Source organism: Talaromyces atroroseus (genome assembly GCF_001907595.1).
Source record: "Talaromyces atroroseus strain IBT 11181 chromosome Unknown scaffold_6, whole genome shotgun sequence".
NCBI classification, from domain to species: domain Eukaryota; kingdom Fungi; phylum Ascomycota; class Eurotiomycetes; order Eurotiales; family Trichocomaceae; genus Talaromyces; species Talaromyces atroroseus.
In genome coordinates, this window is record NW_017971438.1 from 1,525,721 (window position 1) to 1,541,129 (window position 15,409).

The 15,409-nt window shown below is 46.4% G+C and overlaps 5 protein-coding genes across 5 annotated transcripts; 2 read left to right on the forward strand and 3 right to left on the reverse strand.

The window, feature by feature from the left end:
• Window positions 1-880: 880 nt before the first annotated feature.
• Window positions 881-2,282, forward strand: UA08_05440 (putative glucan 1,3-beta-glucosidase A; the record flags this gene model as incomplete). The annotated part of the gene is made up of 3 exons (XM_020267762.1): window positions 881-960; window positions 1,019-1,413; window positions 1,480-2,282. 3 exons carry the CDS (start codon window positions 881-883, stop codon window positions 2,280-2,282), a joined length of 1,278 nt encoding a protein of 425 aa, XP_020119745.1.
• Window positions 2,283-2,785: 503 nt separating this feature from the next.
• UA08_05441 (hypothetical protein) lies at window positions 2,786-4,682 on the reverse strand (the record flags this gene model as incomplete). Its single annotated transcript, XM_020267763.1, has 6 exons — window positions 2,786-3,068; window positions 3,129-3,197; window positions 3,263-3,709; window positions 3,777-4,124; window positions 4,202-4,374; window positions 4,434-4,682. The coding sequence occupies 6 exons, from the start codon at window positions 4,680-4,682 to the stop codon at window positions 2,786-2,788; spliced, it is 1,569 nt and encodes a 522-aa protein (XP_020119740.1).
• A 440-nt stretch (window positions 4,683-5,122) lies between these two features.
• On the forward strand, window positions 5,123-6,625 carry UA08_05442 (hypothetical protein; the record flags this gene model as incomplete). The annotated part of the gene is made up of 7 exons (XM_020267764.1): window positions 5,123-5,189; window positions 5,257-5,417; window positions 5,488-5,617; window positions 5,676-5,769; window positions 5,865-5,895; window positions 5,956-6,042; window positions 6,116-6,625. The coding sequence occupies 7 exons, from the start codon at window positions 5,123-5,125 to the stop codon at window positions 6,623-6,625; spliced, it is 1,080 nt and encodes a 359-aa protein (XP_020119739.1).
• Window positions 6,626-6,734: 109 nt separating this feature from the next.
• Window positions 6,735-8,882, reverse strand: UA08_05443 (hypothetical protein; the record flags this gene model as incomplete). The annotated part of the gene is made up of 2 exons (XM_020267765.1): window positions 6,735-7,039; window positions 7,124-8,882. 2 exons carry the CDS (start codon window positions 8,880-8,882, stop codon window positions 6,735-6,737), a joined length of 2,064 nt encoding a protein of 687 aa, XP_020119742.1.
• Window positions 8,883-9,319: 437 nt separating this feature from the next.
• On the reverse strand, window positions 9,320-14,848 carry UA08_05444 (hypothetical protein; the record flags this gene model as incomplete). Its single annotated transcript, XM_020267766.1, has 14 exons — window positions 9,320-9,469; window positions 9,572-9,691; window positions 9,747-9,933; window positions 9,989-10,093; window positions 10,161-10,420; window positions 10,486-10,547; window positions 10,624-10,653; window positions 10,709-10,756; window positions 11,266-12,331; window positions 12,410-12,598; window positions 12,654-13,126; window positions 13,182-14,461; window positions 14,524-14,624; window positions 14,684-14,848. The coding sequence occupies 14 exons, from the start codon at window positions 14,846-14,848 to the stop codon at window positions 9,320-9,322; spliced, it is 4,236 nt and encodes a 1,411-aa protein (XP_020119741.1).
• Between the last annotated feature and the right edge of the window lie 561 nt (window positions 14,849-15,409).

A 15,409-nucleotide genomic window follows, 5' to 3' on the forward strand; every position in this document is an offset into this window, starting at 1 on the left:
TTCCCACATGCCAGACTTCGTAGCCCTAAAAAGTAAAGAGCGCATACCGCAGTCTCTTGTTTTGCCAGGAGACGCCGTAGGTATCAAGGGGTATATCGATCTTATCAATATTTAAGTTAAACTTCTGTTTACTGCAGCCTTATCTCAGATTTGGCATGGGATCGTGCTGATGCTATGCAGGTACCAAGCAAGGAGACCTGTGCCTGGACTTGCGTATCGGCTGGGAGGCAGATTCTATCCTTAGAGTAAAAATACGTGTGAAATGGCATGTCATCGGCTGGATCTTCTCAACGATGGTAAACAAACAGCAGTATTTGCCTAATCTTCAAGATCTATGGTATCGCCAGCAGGATGACGATGTCATCAAGATCCATTCTGCATTCCTGCCTGGCGCGGCCTGAGGCTCGCCAGGAGTCCAGAAGGCTCCCCCAACAGGCAGCTGCAACCCTCGTCCTGGAATAGGCATAGCTCCGCCTTTTCCTCCTCGACCTCGCAACTCCAGCCTCGCTCTGAATTCAGACACTACAACAAACTCAGGGCCAGTCTCTCTTTTGGTTCTCCACAGTTACTTCCGAAGATCTTGTCAGCGTTGCAAGCCTTACCCCAGAGCCATCGAGATCCACACAATCCCGCGTCGCTTTCTTCTGGATAGCCCCGTCTGGACCGGGGTTTTGATACTGTCACTGTCGAGTCTGCATTCGGACAAAAGCCGTGTGGCCTTTATTACTTATATCTCCAAGTCATTCCTCGAATCGTTCCTTAACCAGTCGTGCCAGCGTCAGTTGACTTGAGGCAAAATCTGCGACTATCGACTTACAATTGCACTGTTTTCACTATAAACATACCCATCAATCTTTGGCACTGTTGACTCAGTCTCAAAATGGTACTGTCGAAGATTCAGAACACAGCCCTGGTGGCTCTTGCCACGCTTTTTGCCGTAACTCAGGCTGCGCCTGGAGCGTAAGGTCCCCTCATTCCTCATGCGATAATCTACTTTTTGCTGATATATCTTTTCTAGTCGTGTTGAATCACGAAGCCTTTGTTTTGATTACGATTCCCAGAAAGTTCGGGGCGTAAACCTCGGTGGATGGCTAGTCCTTGAACCCTGGATTACACCATCCCTCTTTGAAAAAGGAGGAGATGCTGCCGTTGATGAATGGTCCTTGTCCCAGGCCCTCGGTAGCGACGCTGCTCAAAGCCTCCTGTCACAGCACTGGAACTCATTCATCACCGCAGATGACTTCCAACAGATGAGTGCTGCGGGGTTAAACCACGTCCGAATTCCCGTCGGCTATTGGGCAGTGGTACCTCAGTCTGGTGACCCGTATGTACAGGGTCAGCTTGACGTGCTAGACCAGGCCATTGACTGGGCACGAGATGCAGGTTTAAAAGTCATTGTGGACTTGCACGGCGGTACGTTGTTAATTATTGAAACTTGTATTTGATGTTTATCAAGCTAAACTTGGGTCTGAACCGCAGCTCCTGGATCCCAGAATGGATTTGACAATAGTGGACGCCGAGGCTCGATCAACTGGGATAACGTCCCTGAACAAATTAACATCACCCTAGATGCAATTAGGGAACTTTCCAATAGATATGCTACACAGTATGACGTTGTCACCTCAATAGAAGCACTCAACGAGCCTATGACTGTCATGGGAGATTCCGGTGTCGATTTGTCCAACTTGCAACAATACTACTACGACACCTGGGGTCGTCTGCGCGAGGTTAACCAGGACACCGCTCTAACTATGCATGATGGATTCCAAGATATCACTTCCTGGAATGGTTTTATGGGCCAAAACTCGGGTGTTTGGAATGTGATGATGGACACCCATCACTACGAGGTTTTTGATCAAGGACTGCTTTCTCAAGACACGGACCAGCATGTTCAAACCGCCTGTGCTTATGGCGACAAGGTCGCTGCTACTGACAAATGGACCATTGTTGGTGAGTGGACTGGAGCATTGACTGACTGCGCCAAATATCTCAACGGCCGTGGAGTTGGTGCTCGATGGGACGGAAGCTATGGCTCAGGAAGTTCCTTCCACGGTAGCTGTGATGGATACTTTCAGGGCGAGGTGACATCTCTGCCTGACGATGTGCGCACCAACATTCGTCGTTTTATTGAAGCACAATTAGATGCTTTCGAGTCGCGTACTGGCTGGGTATATTGGACTTGGACCACTGAGGGTGCTCCTGAGTGGGACATGAAGCGTCAGTTGGCAGCCAATGTATTCCCCAACCCGGTAACAGAACGCCAATTCCCTGGTCAGTGCTAGAAGAGGTGAAGAGAGAAGACCAATTTATACGTTATTATCAGATAGTTTTACTTCAGACGTATGAATAATCCGGATGCCAGGGTGGTTGTCTACCCTTTGTGAACATTTATTCTTTCTCCAGCTCTATTGACATTATTACGTGGTCTTTTTCTTACTTATTCTTTCTTCTCTTGCTTAATATTACTGATGGCCGAGATTCCTTTTTGAACATTTTTCCTTATTGACTTGCTTCGAATAATCCTCCTTTCCTTGGAAGAGTGGACTCATCTTTGACTTGACTGTACTGATTGTTGGATATACGAGTTTAATCTGAAATTTGTCGTTGAAAGAATTCACGTAATATAACAAGCTTATTATTTGGGTAGAATGTAAAATTATCCTTATCAAAACTGCGTTTCATCATAGCAATATAACGTAGCAATTGAACATCAATCAAGATCCATCACTAATGGCCCTTTCCCCAAACCACGGTATAAAACACGAGAATCAAAGCAGATGTCTAGCTAAGTAGTATACTTGAATGTCCGATTTTCTTTATCCGTCAAATCCAGCCAGTCCTGGCCATCTGCCGTCACCACACCATTCTGAATATCTGCTTCCCGCTGCTTGTTCTCGCGATGGCAGAGAAAGCCGTATGTGAGGATGGTCACAATGGCAATCACGTAGCAGACGATCATACTGATTGTGCCTCCAGTGTAGGCTGGCGCCTGGTTGGCACGGAAAGTTTGCGGGCCAATGATGTTTCCGGTGGCCCAGGCAACATAGTACCAAGCATAGAGAGCGACTCTAGTTGAAATGTTAGAAGATGCAAGGAAAAGGAGAAGTCCATGACTTAGACAAACGTACTTCTTGGTATGGCCGGCGATGTTAGCTTGATAGACGGAGACGACGGTTACATAAGGTGCCCAGTAGGTACTGTGTTTTTCGAACATTAGTAAAACGAGACTCGGAAAGGGGAAAGGGATAACAGTAGAACATACTAGAGAATATATAAACCAACCAGCTGCCCAGCCAAGTTGCTTCGAGGCAAAGCATAACATAGCACAGCACCCAACAATGGTAGGAGAATGCTTGTGGCAACAATGACCGTTCTGTACCGTCTTGTCCTTGCTGCCAGGTAACTCAATCCAATACCAGATAAAGTACTCATAGCACCCGGTGGCATGGCCAATAAGGAAGTCTGCAATGAGTCGAAGCCCAGACCGGAGATGATCAGAGTGTTGAAAGTGGTGAGTCCACCATTTGGTACTTGCAAAGCCATGATTGCGATCCACATGAGCCACATCTTGAGATCAAAAATGGCTTCCCAAATCTGGCCAAGTTTGATGGTTTTGGATTCAACGCCGGTGTTATCGGCTGCTTTGCGTTGAATGATGATGTACTTCTCTCGCGAGGAGATGAATTTCGTCTCAAGCGGATTATCGGGACTATTTCCATCTATGTTAGCGATAGCGTGAACCAAGAGTATATAACAAGAGGAAGAGATATCCCTACAGGAAGAAATACACCACACCAGCCCAGAGAGTGGTTAATGCACCAAGTAACAGGAAGATAATCTTCCATGTCGGAAATGTACCGGGATAATATCCCACCACCCAGGCAATAAAACCGTTGAGAATGGGAGCAATAACGTTCAAGATGATACTGTTGCGTGCCGGCTGTTCTTCGGGACGGTACCACATAGACACAACTAGGGTCACTGCTGGAATGAGTAAGGCTTCGCAACCCCCGAGCAAGAAACGGCAGACGAAGAGGCCGCCGAAACTGGTCGTTGCAGCCATGCACATTTCTAGAACCCCCCAGAAAAAGACATTGAGAGCAAAGTACTTGACTGCAGGGACTCTTCATGAAATCACATGGTGGTTAGCAATCACGGTTGTATATGGATGCGTGTCTAAATCATCAGAATGGAAAAGTACTTTTGAAGACAGTATGCAGAAGGTCCCATGAAAGCCAACCCTCCAAAGAACGGTGCTGATCCAACCCATGAGTATTGTTGCCCAGTAAGGTTTAGATCTTTCTTAATGCCATAGATAGCAGCAGCTGAGATTGCGGTTTTATCTAGGCCAGACAGTGTAGCGCACACAAAAAGCTGGGAAAAAAATCATTAACACATCCCAACAAGACAAAACCTTTGTTTAGAGGACGTACAATTGGAATCAACCACCAATCAATTTTGCGCATCAATTTTTTCTCTTCCTGAGGCGTCCATGTGCTGTCACCGCCTTCCTGTGCATATTCGGCAATAATTTGCGCTGCGATGTCGACGTCTTTATCGCCTGCATGTACTGCCTTGACAGCTGTTTTCGCTATGGTTATGTCGGTCTTGGGCTCGTCGGTGATTATTTCATCCCCCCTGTCGCCAGATGACACTGGGTCTTGGGCATTTTTGACGTACATTTTTGCGTGTTCTCCCTGACGTAGAGCACACACGAAATTTCCCTCTTTTTCGAAGGAGGGTTTGTCGGGAAAAAAAAAGATCTGTAGAAATGTCTATTTCAAATTACTTGGTCGTTCAAATGTAATATTATATATATGATGATTTGTATCCATATCAAGTCATGCCTGTCTTATCGCCCTATCTAGCAATCCAAGTTAGGGCTAGGGCGGCGGCCAAGACTGCTCTTATCTATGAGCGCCTAGGAGACACCCCACAGCGGCCATCTGCTTGGATCCAGCGCGGCCAACTCTAAATATCATTTTGTGGGGCAGGGATAAGTATAGATCGAGGATATTTATAGTGATAGAGCACGGTATCTTCACCTTTCGACTCTATTGCTTTGACCTCAAGCTCCTTCAAACAACAGGTGGAAATATTCAGCCACGAAAAAGAAAACACAATGATTGCAAAAGAGCCAACGTCGGCTACCCTCGAGGAAAACCCTCCCCTGTATCCAGACTACTTACGTAAGTAGCCATATAACGCCAATTGATGCGATTGAGAGAGTTCCTAGCAAAAATTAATACAATACAGCCCACTACGATCCTTTAGAAAAGATCCAGCCCGTTGGACCTTTTGAACACGTTGATCCCGGCCATCGCGCTGATCCCGAATTGCCGAATCTACTCAAAGATGCTACTAAGGTGTTTGAATTAAGTCCACACTGTGGCACAGAAATCCAGGGTGTTCAAATTGTTAGTCACAGAGTGCCCTTTACTTTGGTTCTGAGATCTCCGACATTAATATTTAACAATCTCTCCGCAGTCCGATTTATCACCCGAAGGACTTGATGAACTCGCCTTGATGTGCGCGCAACGCGGCTGCTTAGTATTCCGTGACCAAAAGTATACGGATATTGGATTTGCAAAACAAAAGGAGATTGCTAGACATTTTGGTAATTGCATTGTTCCTCTGTCGAGAACATGTTGACTTATATCTTTTCGTAAAACTAGGACCCCTGCACAAGCACGGATGGATGCCGCATCCCAAGGCAGCTGTCCATTCCGCCGAGACAGAAGAGTTTGTGATTGTCTACGACTCAAAAGAGTGCGTGCAATTGATATTCATCCTTGCATAATTGGTGTTTTGGTGCTGACCAAAGTTTACGTTAGTGATCTTCGCATTCGCAAATCTTGGTCTAGGAAGAGCCCTATTCAGTTCCATGTCGACCAGGTAACAACTGCTGCCGCTTGTCATAGCCTTGGGTAGATAGTTATACTAACAAAATTATAGTCTCCGGAACTTCAGCCACCCGGTCTAACGTTCTTTTGCATGTTGGAATCACCACCCGGTGCTGGCGGAGACACTATCATTTCTAGTGTTAGTTACATCCCCGTCCTTACTTTTATATTTTACCGACCTTTTCCTCGACCAAGTTATTAATTCAGAGCAGATGACACGCGCTTTCGAAAGATTGTCACCCTCATTCCGTAAACGTCTCGAAGGCCTGAATGCAATTCACACAACGGCCAACCCAATCGCACGCGAGCTGCGCGACAACGGCGATCTCGCCGTTCTCCGACGGCCTATAAGCAAGGCTGTTCACCCAGTCGTCACTGTTCACCCAGTCACCAAACAGAAGGCACTTTTCGTCAACTCGTCCTACACACAGCGAATTGATGGCTGGGACGATGAAGAATCGGACTACATGCTCAAGTTCCTCTTCGACCACATCAATCGTGGCCAGGACTTTTGCTGCCGTGTGCGTTACGAACCTGGTACTGTAGTTGTGTGGGATCAGCGTGTGACACAGCATTCTCAAACCCTAGACTACCAGCCTGGAGCCAGGAGACATGCGTTTAGATTGACGCCTTTGGCTAATGTTCCTATTCCAGCATTGGTGGAAGAGGATGACGGGGAATGTGCTAGAGATGAAGGCAGAATGCTCTTGAACCTTTGTTGAAGAATTATGTATATTTTTTGCATATATTTGCGTGAGAATTAGCTTGTAAAATCCATTCTCCTCTGCATCAAACGTACCACAAACTTATATATACTAAGTAGATCATTAACTATCTCGTGTGTAAATCAGTTGCGAAATGGCTAGGCTCGAATTTCTTCATCAACGTCTCGACTCTCATAAGGCCGAGGTTTGTAAGTCCCTTGACACCGGCAGCGCCGTTGGCCGAGACTCGGTTGGCCCATCTCCATCGCCTAATCCAGGTTTTGAGCTCTTCATATTCTTCCTCGAATGTAATATAGTTACTAGAAAGCTTATCTCCTATTTTTTCAGCCTGTCGTGTAACGTCTGGAGGCGCAATGGTATGTAGGACGTGCACCATAAATGATCCGGCGATTGCAAAATTTGGACGACTCCCTATAAAAGAGACAATCAGATGAGAAACTACAAGATCCGGCAAGAGTTTCTGAACCAAGCCGTGAAATTTTTGTAAGGACTTACAGCTGTGCCAGAATGCGTTCCATTGAGTCTCTGTTAGAGCCTCCATAAACTCCACAAACTCCCTCACACAGAGCAAGGCGCCTCGGACTACGGCTTGCGCTCCTTCATTAATAGCATTTGTCTGATCTGGAGACATTCGAGCCAAGAGAATTGGCCATTTATTTAAAGGTCGTAAGAGCGCACGGTATAAGGCCATGTGCGCGACTATGTATGATAGATGCAAACTACCATTGCCGTCCAAATCTTCTCGCTGTTGGTAGTGGCTTTGAGGAGGGTCCGGGCCCGTAGGATGTTGTATATTTCGAACGGATCTGAACCTCAAGACGTCGGGCATATTGTCACGCCATGCCTTGAGGCGTGCTCGAAGGGATCTCGCTACCTCTATGGAGTATTGCAAGTCACAAGACGTGCGGTTGCTAGCTCTCACAGTGTAGTATGTTTGGCAGATATCGGATAATATACAGGTCAGAGTCACCAGATGGGGAAGATGGGCGTGGTTATTACACGATGCGGAAAGCGTATCAGTCATATCGTCCATTATGATTACGGCGACATCCGAATCATCGCCATGCAAATGGCTCGGCATACCACGGGCTAGGGCAACCCATTTCTCCACTGTCCACAACGCCCACCAAAGGCGTCGACGAAGACGTCGCTCCCACGATGGTACAGAGATCCATGCGGAAGGGTCTCTGTGTAATCCAATTGTTTGTGCTATGGATACCGCAGTCGACATTAATGTCCATGTAAATGCAGTATCCGAGAGATATAGATTGGTTGGAAGTCGTTGTTGAAGAATAAGACAGGCCTGAAGCGTGGTCAAGGAGGGAGCATGAAGTTCGGAGGTTACACCCAACCATGCAAGACGATAAAGTTCACTACTCGAAGGAGGACGCAGCAATAGTGGATACAAATCCTCGTTATACATGACGAATGGAAGAGCCGTTGCACACATAGCTGTCAGCAAACCCAGTGAGAGATTGCTCAGGGCATCAGGATTGTCAGGAATTTGTTGCTGAGAAACAATAGGAAAATATGGATCAACAAAGCGACTGTATAGCCCGATTAGATGCCATGCTCCCACTGGGTCGAGGATTTGCCACAATTCCGACCATGCTGACTCCGTTGTTTGATAGTCGACCTTGGGCTCGGCCTTGTCAAGCAACGACCGATCTGTGATACCAAATACTGTTTGTGGCATACAATCGTTTTCATGGTTGCCCGAGTCCATGAGTCGATATTTCAACCCCCTGACTCTGAGCGTTGATATATTTTCCTGGTCGTACTGCTGTGAATTGAGCACGTGAATATCGGACACCCCTGTGGGCCCGATATAGAAACTGAATGCATCCGGAACAAACTCCAGAGGTGCCTGACGCACTTGAGGTTGTCGATTGAGAATGGTATCAGCTTGCTCTGACGTGGCAGAATGGCTGGCGGGTGACATTATTAGACATGGGTCGGAAGGGGTCCTATTGTTGTTATAACTAGGAGATTCAGATATATGATTGGAATCTCCCATATAGCCAAGTTGCAATGTATCCAATGAGTACGGACCGTAGGGGCTTTCTCCATCAAATTGTTGTCGTGGTGATATCGAATAGGCTGAGTAGCTGCGGCCATGACCTAGCCGCGGTATTGAGGCATCAAATTCATTGAGTTTAGAGATCATCGGCCTCTTTCGCTGACTCGGCGGCTCTTCAAAAGTGCAAGATTGGTCCATGTGCACACACCGTTTGCATGGCGGACCAGCAGGCATATCGCAAGTCACCTTGCGCCGACGACAGGCGTCGCATGGTCTTGTTTTGCGCGACTTGTAGGTCCTGCCTTTCTGATGAGAAAGGTCTGACATTTATATTTGTTTGTCCGAAGACAGCTTCAGATATTCCCAGAATCTTTCCGAGGAGAGGATCATAGTATCAATACAAATCAACGAGACGAGCACAATCAAACTATTTTGGCAGGAAGTTTGGATCCTGGCTCTTATCAGGACGCCAGCAGAGATAAGATAAGCATCGCCGTCCTATATCGGAACATCGCCGGCTTCATGTATTACGAATACACATAATCGTGATAAAAGTAGTTCTGCAATTTTTATGTTGCGTATCTACAAGAAAAAGGAAAAAAAAAAAAGAGCTTATTGGCATTGTCGGTATACACCTCAGCATCCGGCAGGCCAGAATCTCAGAATGGCAGTCATAGCGAAGCCTCGGCGTCCAGCAGGTTCTTCAAAAATACGGACGAGAACATTTCTCGAGCCTTCTCATCACTCATAGGTAAAAGCGGTCGCCTTGGTTTCTCACTGTATCCGAACTGCTGCTGTAGTAGTTTCTTCATCCCCGAAACCTGTCGAAGACTATCAGCCTATTTTCTTGCCAAAATGCTTCCGAGGTACGTTGCCACGTAGCTACGATCAAGGGTACTTGAAAAAGTAGATGGCTAACTTACCCCTATTTTTAAGGCAATTCCATCAGCTAGAGACACGAGATTCTGTAGCCTTTGGGCCTCTTGGTACTTGGCAGGATCCGCAAGAGATCCACACAGCTCCCATAATTTCACGCAGACTTTCTGTTGACGATTGATATTAGACAAGATACCCAAAATGTAGCACCATTGAACTTACAGGAGCAATATTTGGCAAGCCGCTTATCGCACCCGACGAGCCAACAGAAACAGATGGTAGAAGGAAATCAATGAAACCGTCGATGGCCCGGAATGGTATCTCTGGGTGTTGACGGGGGTATGTGGCTTGAAATTCGGGGTTGTTGACTTGGGCCATGATGCGTGTAAGTTTGCCAACATTGGCGCATCTGTTTATCTTTCAGTGTCTCAGAAAAGGGTTATATGAATGCGCAAATGGCTCACGTTAGCTTAACACCGCAGATATTGGGTGCTTGTTTGATGATATCAACGATGAGGTCACTATCCAGATCGATGCCATTTGTGAGTGCAGGAAAATTATAAAGCATTCTAACCATTGAAAGTCAGCTCGATTGACCGGCAAAGCTAGCTATAACACTGTAAAGTAACCACGCACATTGGAATTGGTGATGATGCAGCAATATCCACGAAAAATTGCTTGAGCGAACTGGGATTGGAGAGAAGAGCACCCGCATAATATCCCGGTGGAATTACCATGCCAAAGTCAGCGCCTGCTTCGCCCGCTTCTTTCGCTAGTTCAATCGACTCGCGTGTGCTTGGTGCACCAATACCAGCTACAACAGGCATGTCTGTGAGGTGAATCTCGTCGAGGGCGGAACGAGCTGTTTTGATCAATTGGATTCTTTCCGAATGACTCTGGCAGGAAACGACTTTAGAACTTCGTCCACGGTCCTTCGTTCGCAAGAACAACAAAAACATACAAGGTGAACAGCTTCTCCCATTGAGCCTGAAACGACAGGGACAGTTCCTGCTTTTGCGATGACTAGGATAAGAGAATCAAGTCAATTTCTATTTGCAAGGAATATAGACACAGAATAGTTCTCTACGCGCCAGCGTACATTTGACATGTTTCCGGAAAGACTCGAGATCTGTCTTGTCATTAGCCTCGGCTTGTTATGAACATGAGATTTCATTTCGGCTTACCTAAATCTTCATTATCCTCGAAGAAACACGGCAAAGGTGTGTATATGCCTGCTGGAAGTAGACGCATGATGAAGTTGAGATTATGCGAGGAATATGTTTGAACGTGTGCATCAAGCTTGTAATCAACGAGAACGAATTCCTTTTCGATGGAATGAGGGAAAATTCAATCACAACGTCAAGTGGACGTTGTCAAATCACTGAATTGCCCGCATATTGATTAGGCACTGGCGATAGTAGTATATTCAAGGTCCCACAGCGGCCAACTTAGATGCTATCCAGCTCAATTCCGAATACGGATAGTATAGTTGAGTAATCCAGGCTTATCGATTGGAACAAGATAAAGTTAGTTTAGAGTTGGCCGTCCTCTATCAGTCTCGTCTCGGGCGTTCTAGGGCTTGGCCCCCTCCGATAACTCCAGATCCGATAAGAAAACATGGATGATAGCGGGAATACTACGTAGTGTCTATTAAGGATACGGATGTTACGACTCCATGATCAATGTATCATAGAAACAGGTCTGCGTCTATTTTAGGTAAGCTTTAAGGTCTATAAAATACCCAATGCTCCAAACGCATTCACAACCTCACGATCCACATTCACAAGCCACTCATCCTGGAATCGCTGACCACCACCGCAAGCATGAGCAATGGCTTTCAGGCGCTCACTAATAAAATGACGGATGTTAATCGAATGCACGATGTCCTTCGAGTCCCATTCTCGGCGACGGTAGCTTTCGGGAGGCTCGTTGTCGAGTCCTGGTCCCGTTGCGCTGGTCTCGGCGTTGTTCCAGAATATTAAGTAGTCCTTGTCCTTGTTATTACCGCTGGCGTCTGCAGTTGCTTCCTCGTAGCCTTCGGCGAGTTCAGTCACGATATCAGTCCAAATAGTTAGGTAAGACTGGAGATGGTTCAGTAGGAAAGGAGGAGGTGGTGCTTGCGTGGAATTGATTGCTAGTAGCTGCGTAAGCGCGAGGATGTGCAACTTCTTTTGTGTCACGAGTCCGATGTTGTCGTAATGGAAGAACCATTCGGTCAGAAGCCAAGACAGTGTTTGCTCCTCTGAAGAACCGGACGCAGCAGATATGGCTGATATGAATACTCTTGGGTTTGCCAATGCTAGTCTGGCTAGAACGCTGAAATAATCGGTTTCAAGAACGCCATAAATGTGAGAGGTCTTTCTATTAGAGCCCGTTGTCTGGCTGGCCTCGTATGCCGAATGAAGCCCATCTAGAATGGCATGCAAGAATGAACTGTTAACAAGAGATCTCGCAATGACATTATAAGAGCTCTCGCTTCCACCATCTATACCCTCTGTAGCCTGTATAAGCATTTCTGCCAGATGAGGGACGACCCCGATACGCTGACGCGAAGCTGATGAAAGTAGCATTTCCAGGGAAGTAAGAAATGGCAAACGTATTTGGTCGCTCAGCACCTCTTTTGGTGCAAGAAGAATATAACTCTCTGCGATTTGAAGTGCTAATGGCGCACTGTCCGTAGCAGCTTGGAAGATAGGAAGAAGCCGGGGGAACAATGACATAAGCTCTGCTGATGCTGGCGTTGGTGTCTGCGTCAGCACTGCGGACCAAAGCTCAAGTGCTTCTTCTAATAAGTACACGATTGTTTCCTGAAGTTAAGTTAGAACTTGTAATGGCCGTATACCCTGGTAGTGCAGCAAAAGGAGAGAGAAACAAAAAAAACATACTGATTCAGGCTCTATCGAATTCTGGATCAGCGGAAGAAGATCTTTGTGGTACTTGACCGAATCGCTTTTAAGCGCGTTCATTAATGATGAGAGCAGAGTCAAAATTGCTTGTTTCATGAGATGCTCCTCGCCTGATTGCTCCCAGAGTGGTGGCAGAAGTGATACTATATGATCAGAAAAGGGTAATATCTAGCCCATAAAGTTAGCTGAAACGGTAATATGAATTTGACATATGTGCACATACGTGATCTTCCATCTTCACCACAGCGGTCCGGACGGTCTCCAGTAGCGCCATCTTCGTTTCAGACAATTCAACCTCTTGGATCAAGGTAAGCAAATTTTGAATTATCGGAGTCGCATATGGAAGGAATTCCTGAGGAGAGAACTCAAACGGCTCGAGAACATTTTTCAACTGTCGTCCTGCCGTAATGCGAACCGGTAGATCATTCACAGGATCTGCTTTGTTGAAAAGATGCTGGAAAATCTGGTATATAAACTGTCGATTCAAATTTTCAGGCTGAATAGGCATCCATTGACCTATCACGATGGCAGCTCTCCTCCGCAAAACTCTGTACTCCTGTTCGTTTATCTGTACCTCGGGAACCAACGACGCCTCTATAAACGCGTTGAAGTCCATGTGTTGCTCTAAACTAGCGGAAGCCAGACCAATTGCAGAATACAAAGAGTCTTTCATTAAGATGTCATGGTTTTGTGGATCTGGATATGAAACGATGAGCTTGAATAAGAGCCTTAGAGGGATTGTAATACTCACTCGCAAAGTTATAGAAAACGTTCAGTAACTGTGGCACAAGCAGGCTCTTGAAATGGATTACAAGATCCAGGAAGAGTTTTTCTGAACATGGCCGAACCGAGAATTCCCATGCCTCAGCCATTGTATCTTCTTTCCTTTCCCATTCTTCGGGCTCTTCTTCCCACTCCTGGAAGTCAGCCTGACGAAGCCTCAAGAACTTTGAGACAAGAAGTTCCATGATCATAACCACAAAGTCTTGTGTAAACAACTGGGACTTGATGAGCTCCACCGCTTCTTTTTTCTCTTCTTTATCTTCTGGTTGTTGAAATTTGAAGCTATGGGCTGGATTAAAAACCATCTTCGCACATGCCCGAATAAGTAACAGGGCTTTCAACCCAAGTATTTCCATAACATTCCTCTCATCGCCATCACCGGTACTATCCTGTCTGCTCTGTGAAGACCCTTCAGCATCGTAAACTTCGCCCAGTCTGGAAACGACAGTCCAGTATGATTTAACAAGAGCCACGCAGTCTGGGAGAAGTGCGAAAGCTGCAGGGTGAACCTTTGCCATTTCAACATGAAGTTTGGAGAATTGCAAAAGATGTTTTTTGACTAATTTGCTAATATTGGGAGATGAGCTTGTTGTAGATTCGAGAAAAGTGAAGAACTTTGCAAACTGTGTATGGCTCAGTGACCAAAACCCTTGCATATCTTTATCCCGATTAGGATGCTCAAAGCCGGCGATGACAAGTCGACGAAGTACCTTGAGAGAAATCAAACTCTGGTCAAGAATATTGGGTAGAGAAGCATCATCCAGGCGATTATATTCTATAAGTGTGATCCAGGTGTTGACTTTCTCAACGTATATACCACCCAATAACCGGAAGATCTCGGGCGTCACCGACTGAAGACTTTTCCGTACCCTTTGCATGCGCGCTGTGGAAAGTTCTTTGATTATCTGCAACAGAATCACGAGCGTTCGGGGGAATTGTAGCGGAGGTGCGCCGGGCTGCGCTGAAGTACGTAGTGTAGAAATGAGGAAAGGGAGAGCATCGGGCCTTTCAATAAGAAAACTTGTCAGTACTGAATTCCGGGGTCTATTCTTGAGGCCGAAGACGAAGAGAGTATGAAAAGAGAACAGGGGACAGAAACATATGTACCATTCTTGATTAGGAAATTCAAAACGTAGAATTTTCGCAATCACCAATGCATTATGGAGAGCCAGCATAGGTGCTGGCTCCACGATGCCTGCCTCTAGAGCCCTATTCTTAATGCGTTCCTTATCTTCCGGTTTGATCGCACTAGAAGGATTATTAGTCCGACGAGTTTTGCGAGTGATAGACTTGTGAGAAGGTATGTATACTTTGAAGCTGTCTTCCGCCAATATTTGTCGATGCCATTCTTCAGCTGGATGATGGACAGGTAGCGGATCTCTAACGGGAGAGAGTGGTCGAGAAAAGCCTCCTATATTTGGAATCATCAGCAATTAGCAGACTTACGGAGACGACATTGTGGAGACAAACCTGTAGTAGAGGATAGAATCCATCTTGCCTCTCCCAATGCTGGAGCTGCTGGGTGCCGATCTGAACCTGTTGTTGAACTGAGCTTGCCGCAGCTGCTAAGGAATTCAATAAAGTCTGGGCAGTGAGAGGATTGGCCTCGCCAGGCACCTCTATCGCATTGGTCATGGCTGCGAACGCAGGGACAAAAGACCGCTCGGTTAATACTTTTCAGATCATGCGAAAAGTACGACGATGCTTTTCGATTATATGGGCACCATGTAGCAAGCCAATCAGTAAAGAATGAGTCAATGCCAGAGAGACTCAATGAAGGGTGACAGCGTGGAGAGAAGCTACTGCCCAACAACAACACGCTTCTTGACAGGCACATGTTTTCTGCCGCCTGCAGACATCAAAACAACGCATGCCCCGCCCGTTGATCGGCGGGCGGTCAAGACCCACGGATGATTGTTCTTCCAGCTTAGGGCTTGGCCCTTCATACTTCCAAAATGGTAATTTAGGGCTGCGGGTTAGGGCACGGTAAGACGATCGCTCAGGTGCGTCAAGAACGAAGCAAGCGCAGTATTTGGGATGCAGTGTGGTCAAGGAGGGAATAACGACGGAGGCAGCTAGAAGTTGTGCGATTTATTATAGGTAACAACAGTATATATATTCGTTACAAGGCCAATTATGCATACTTGGGCGGGTCTGTCACTTCAACCAAGAAATCGCACGACAGCACGAATCATA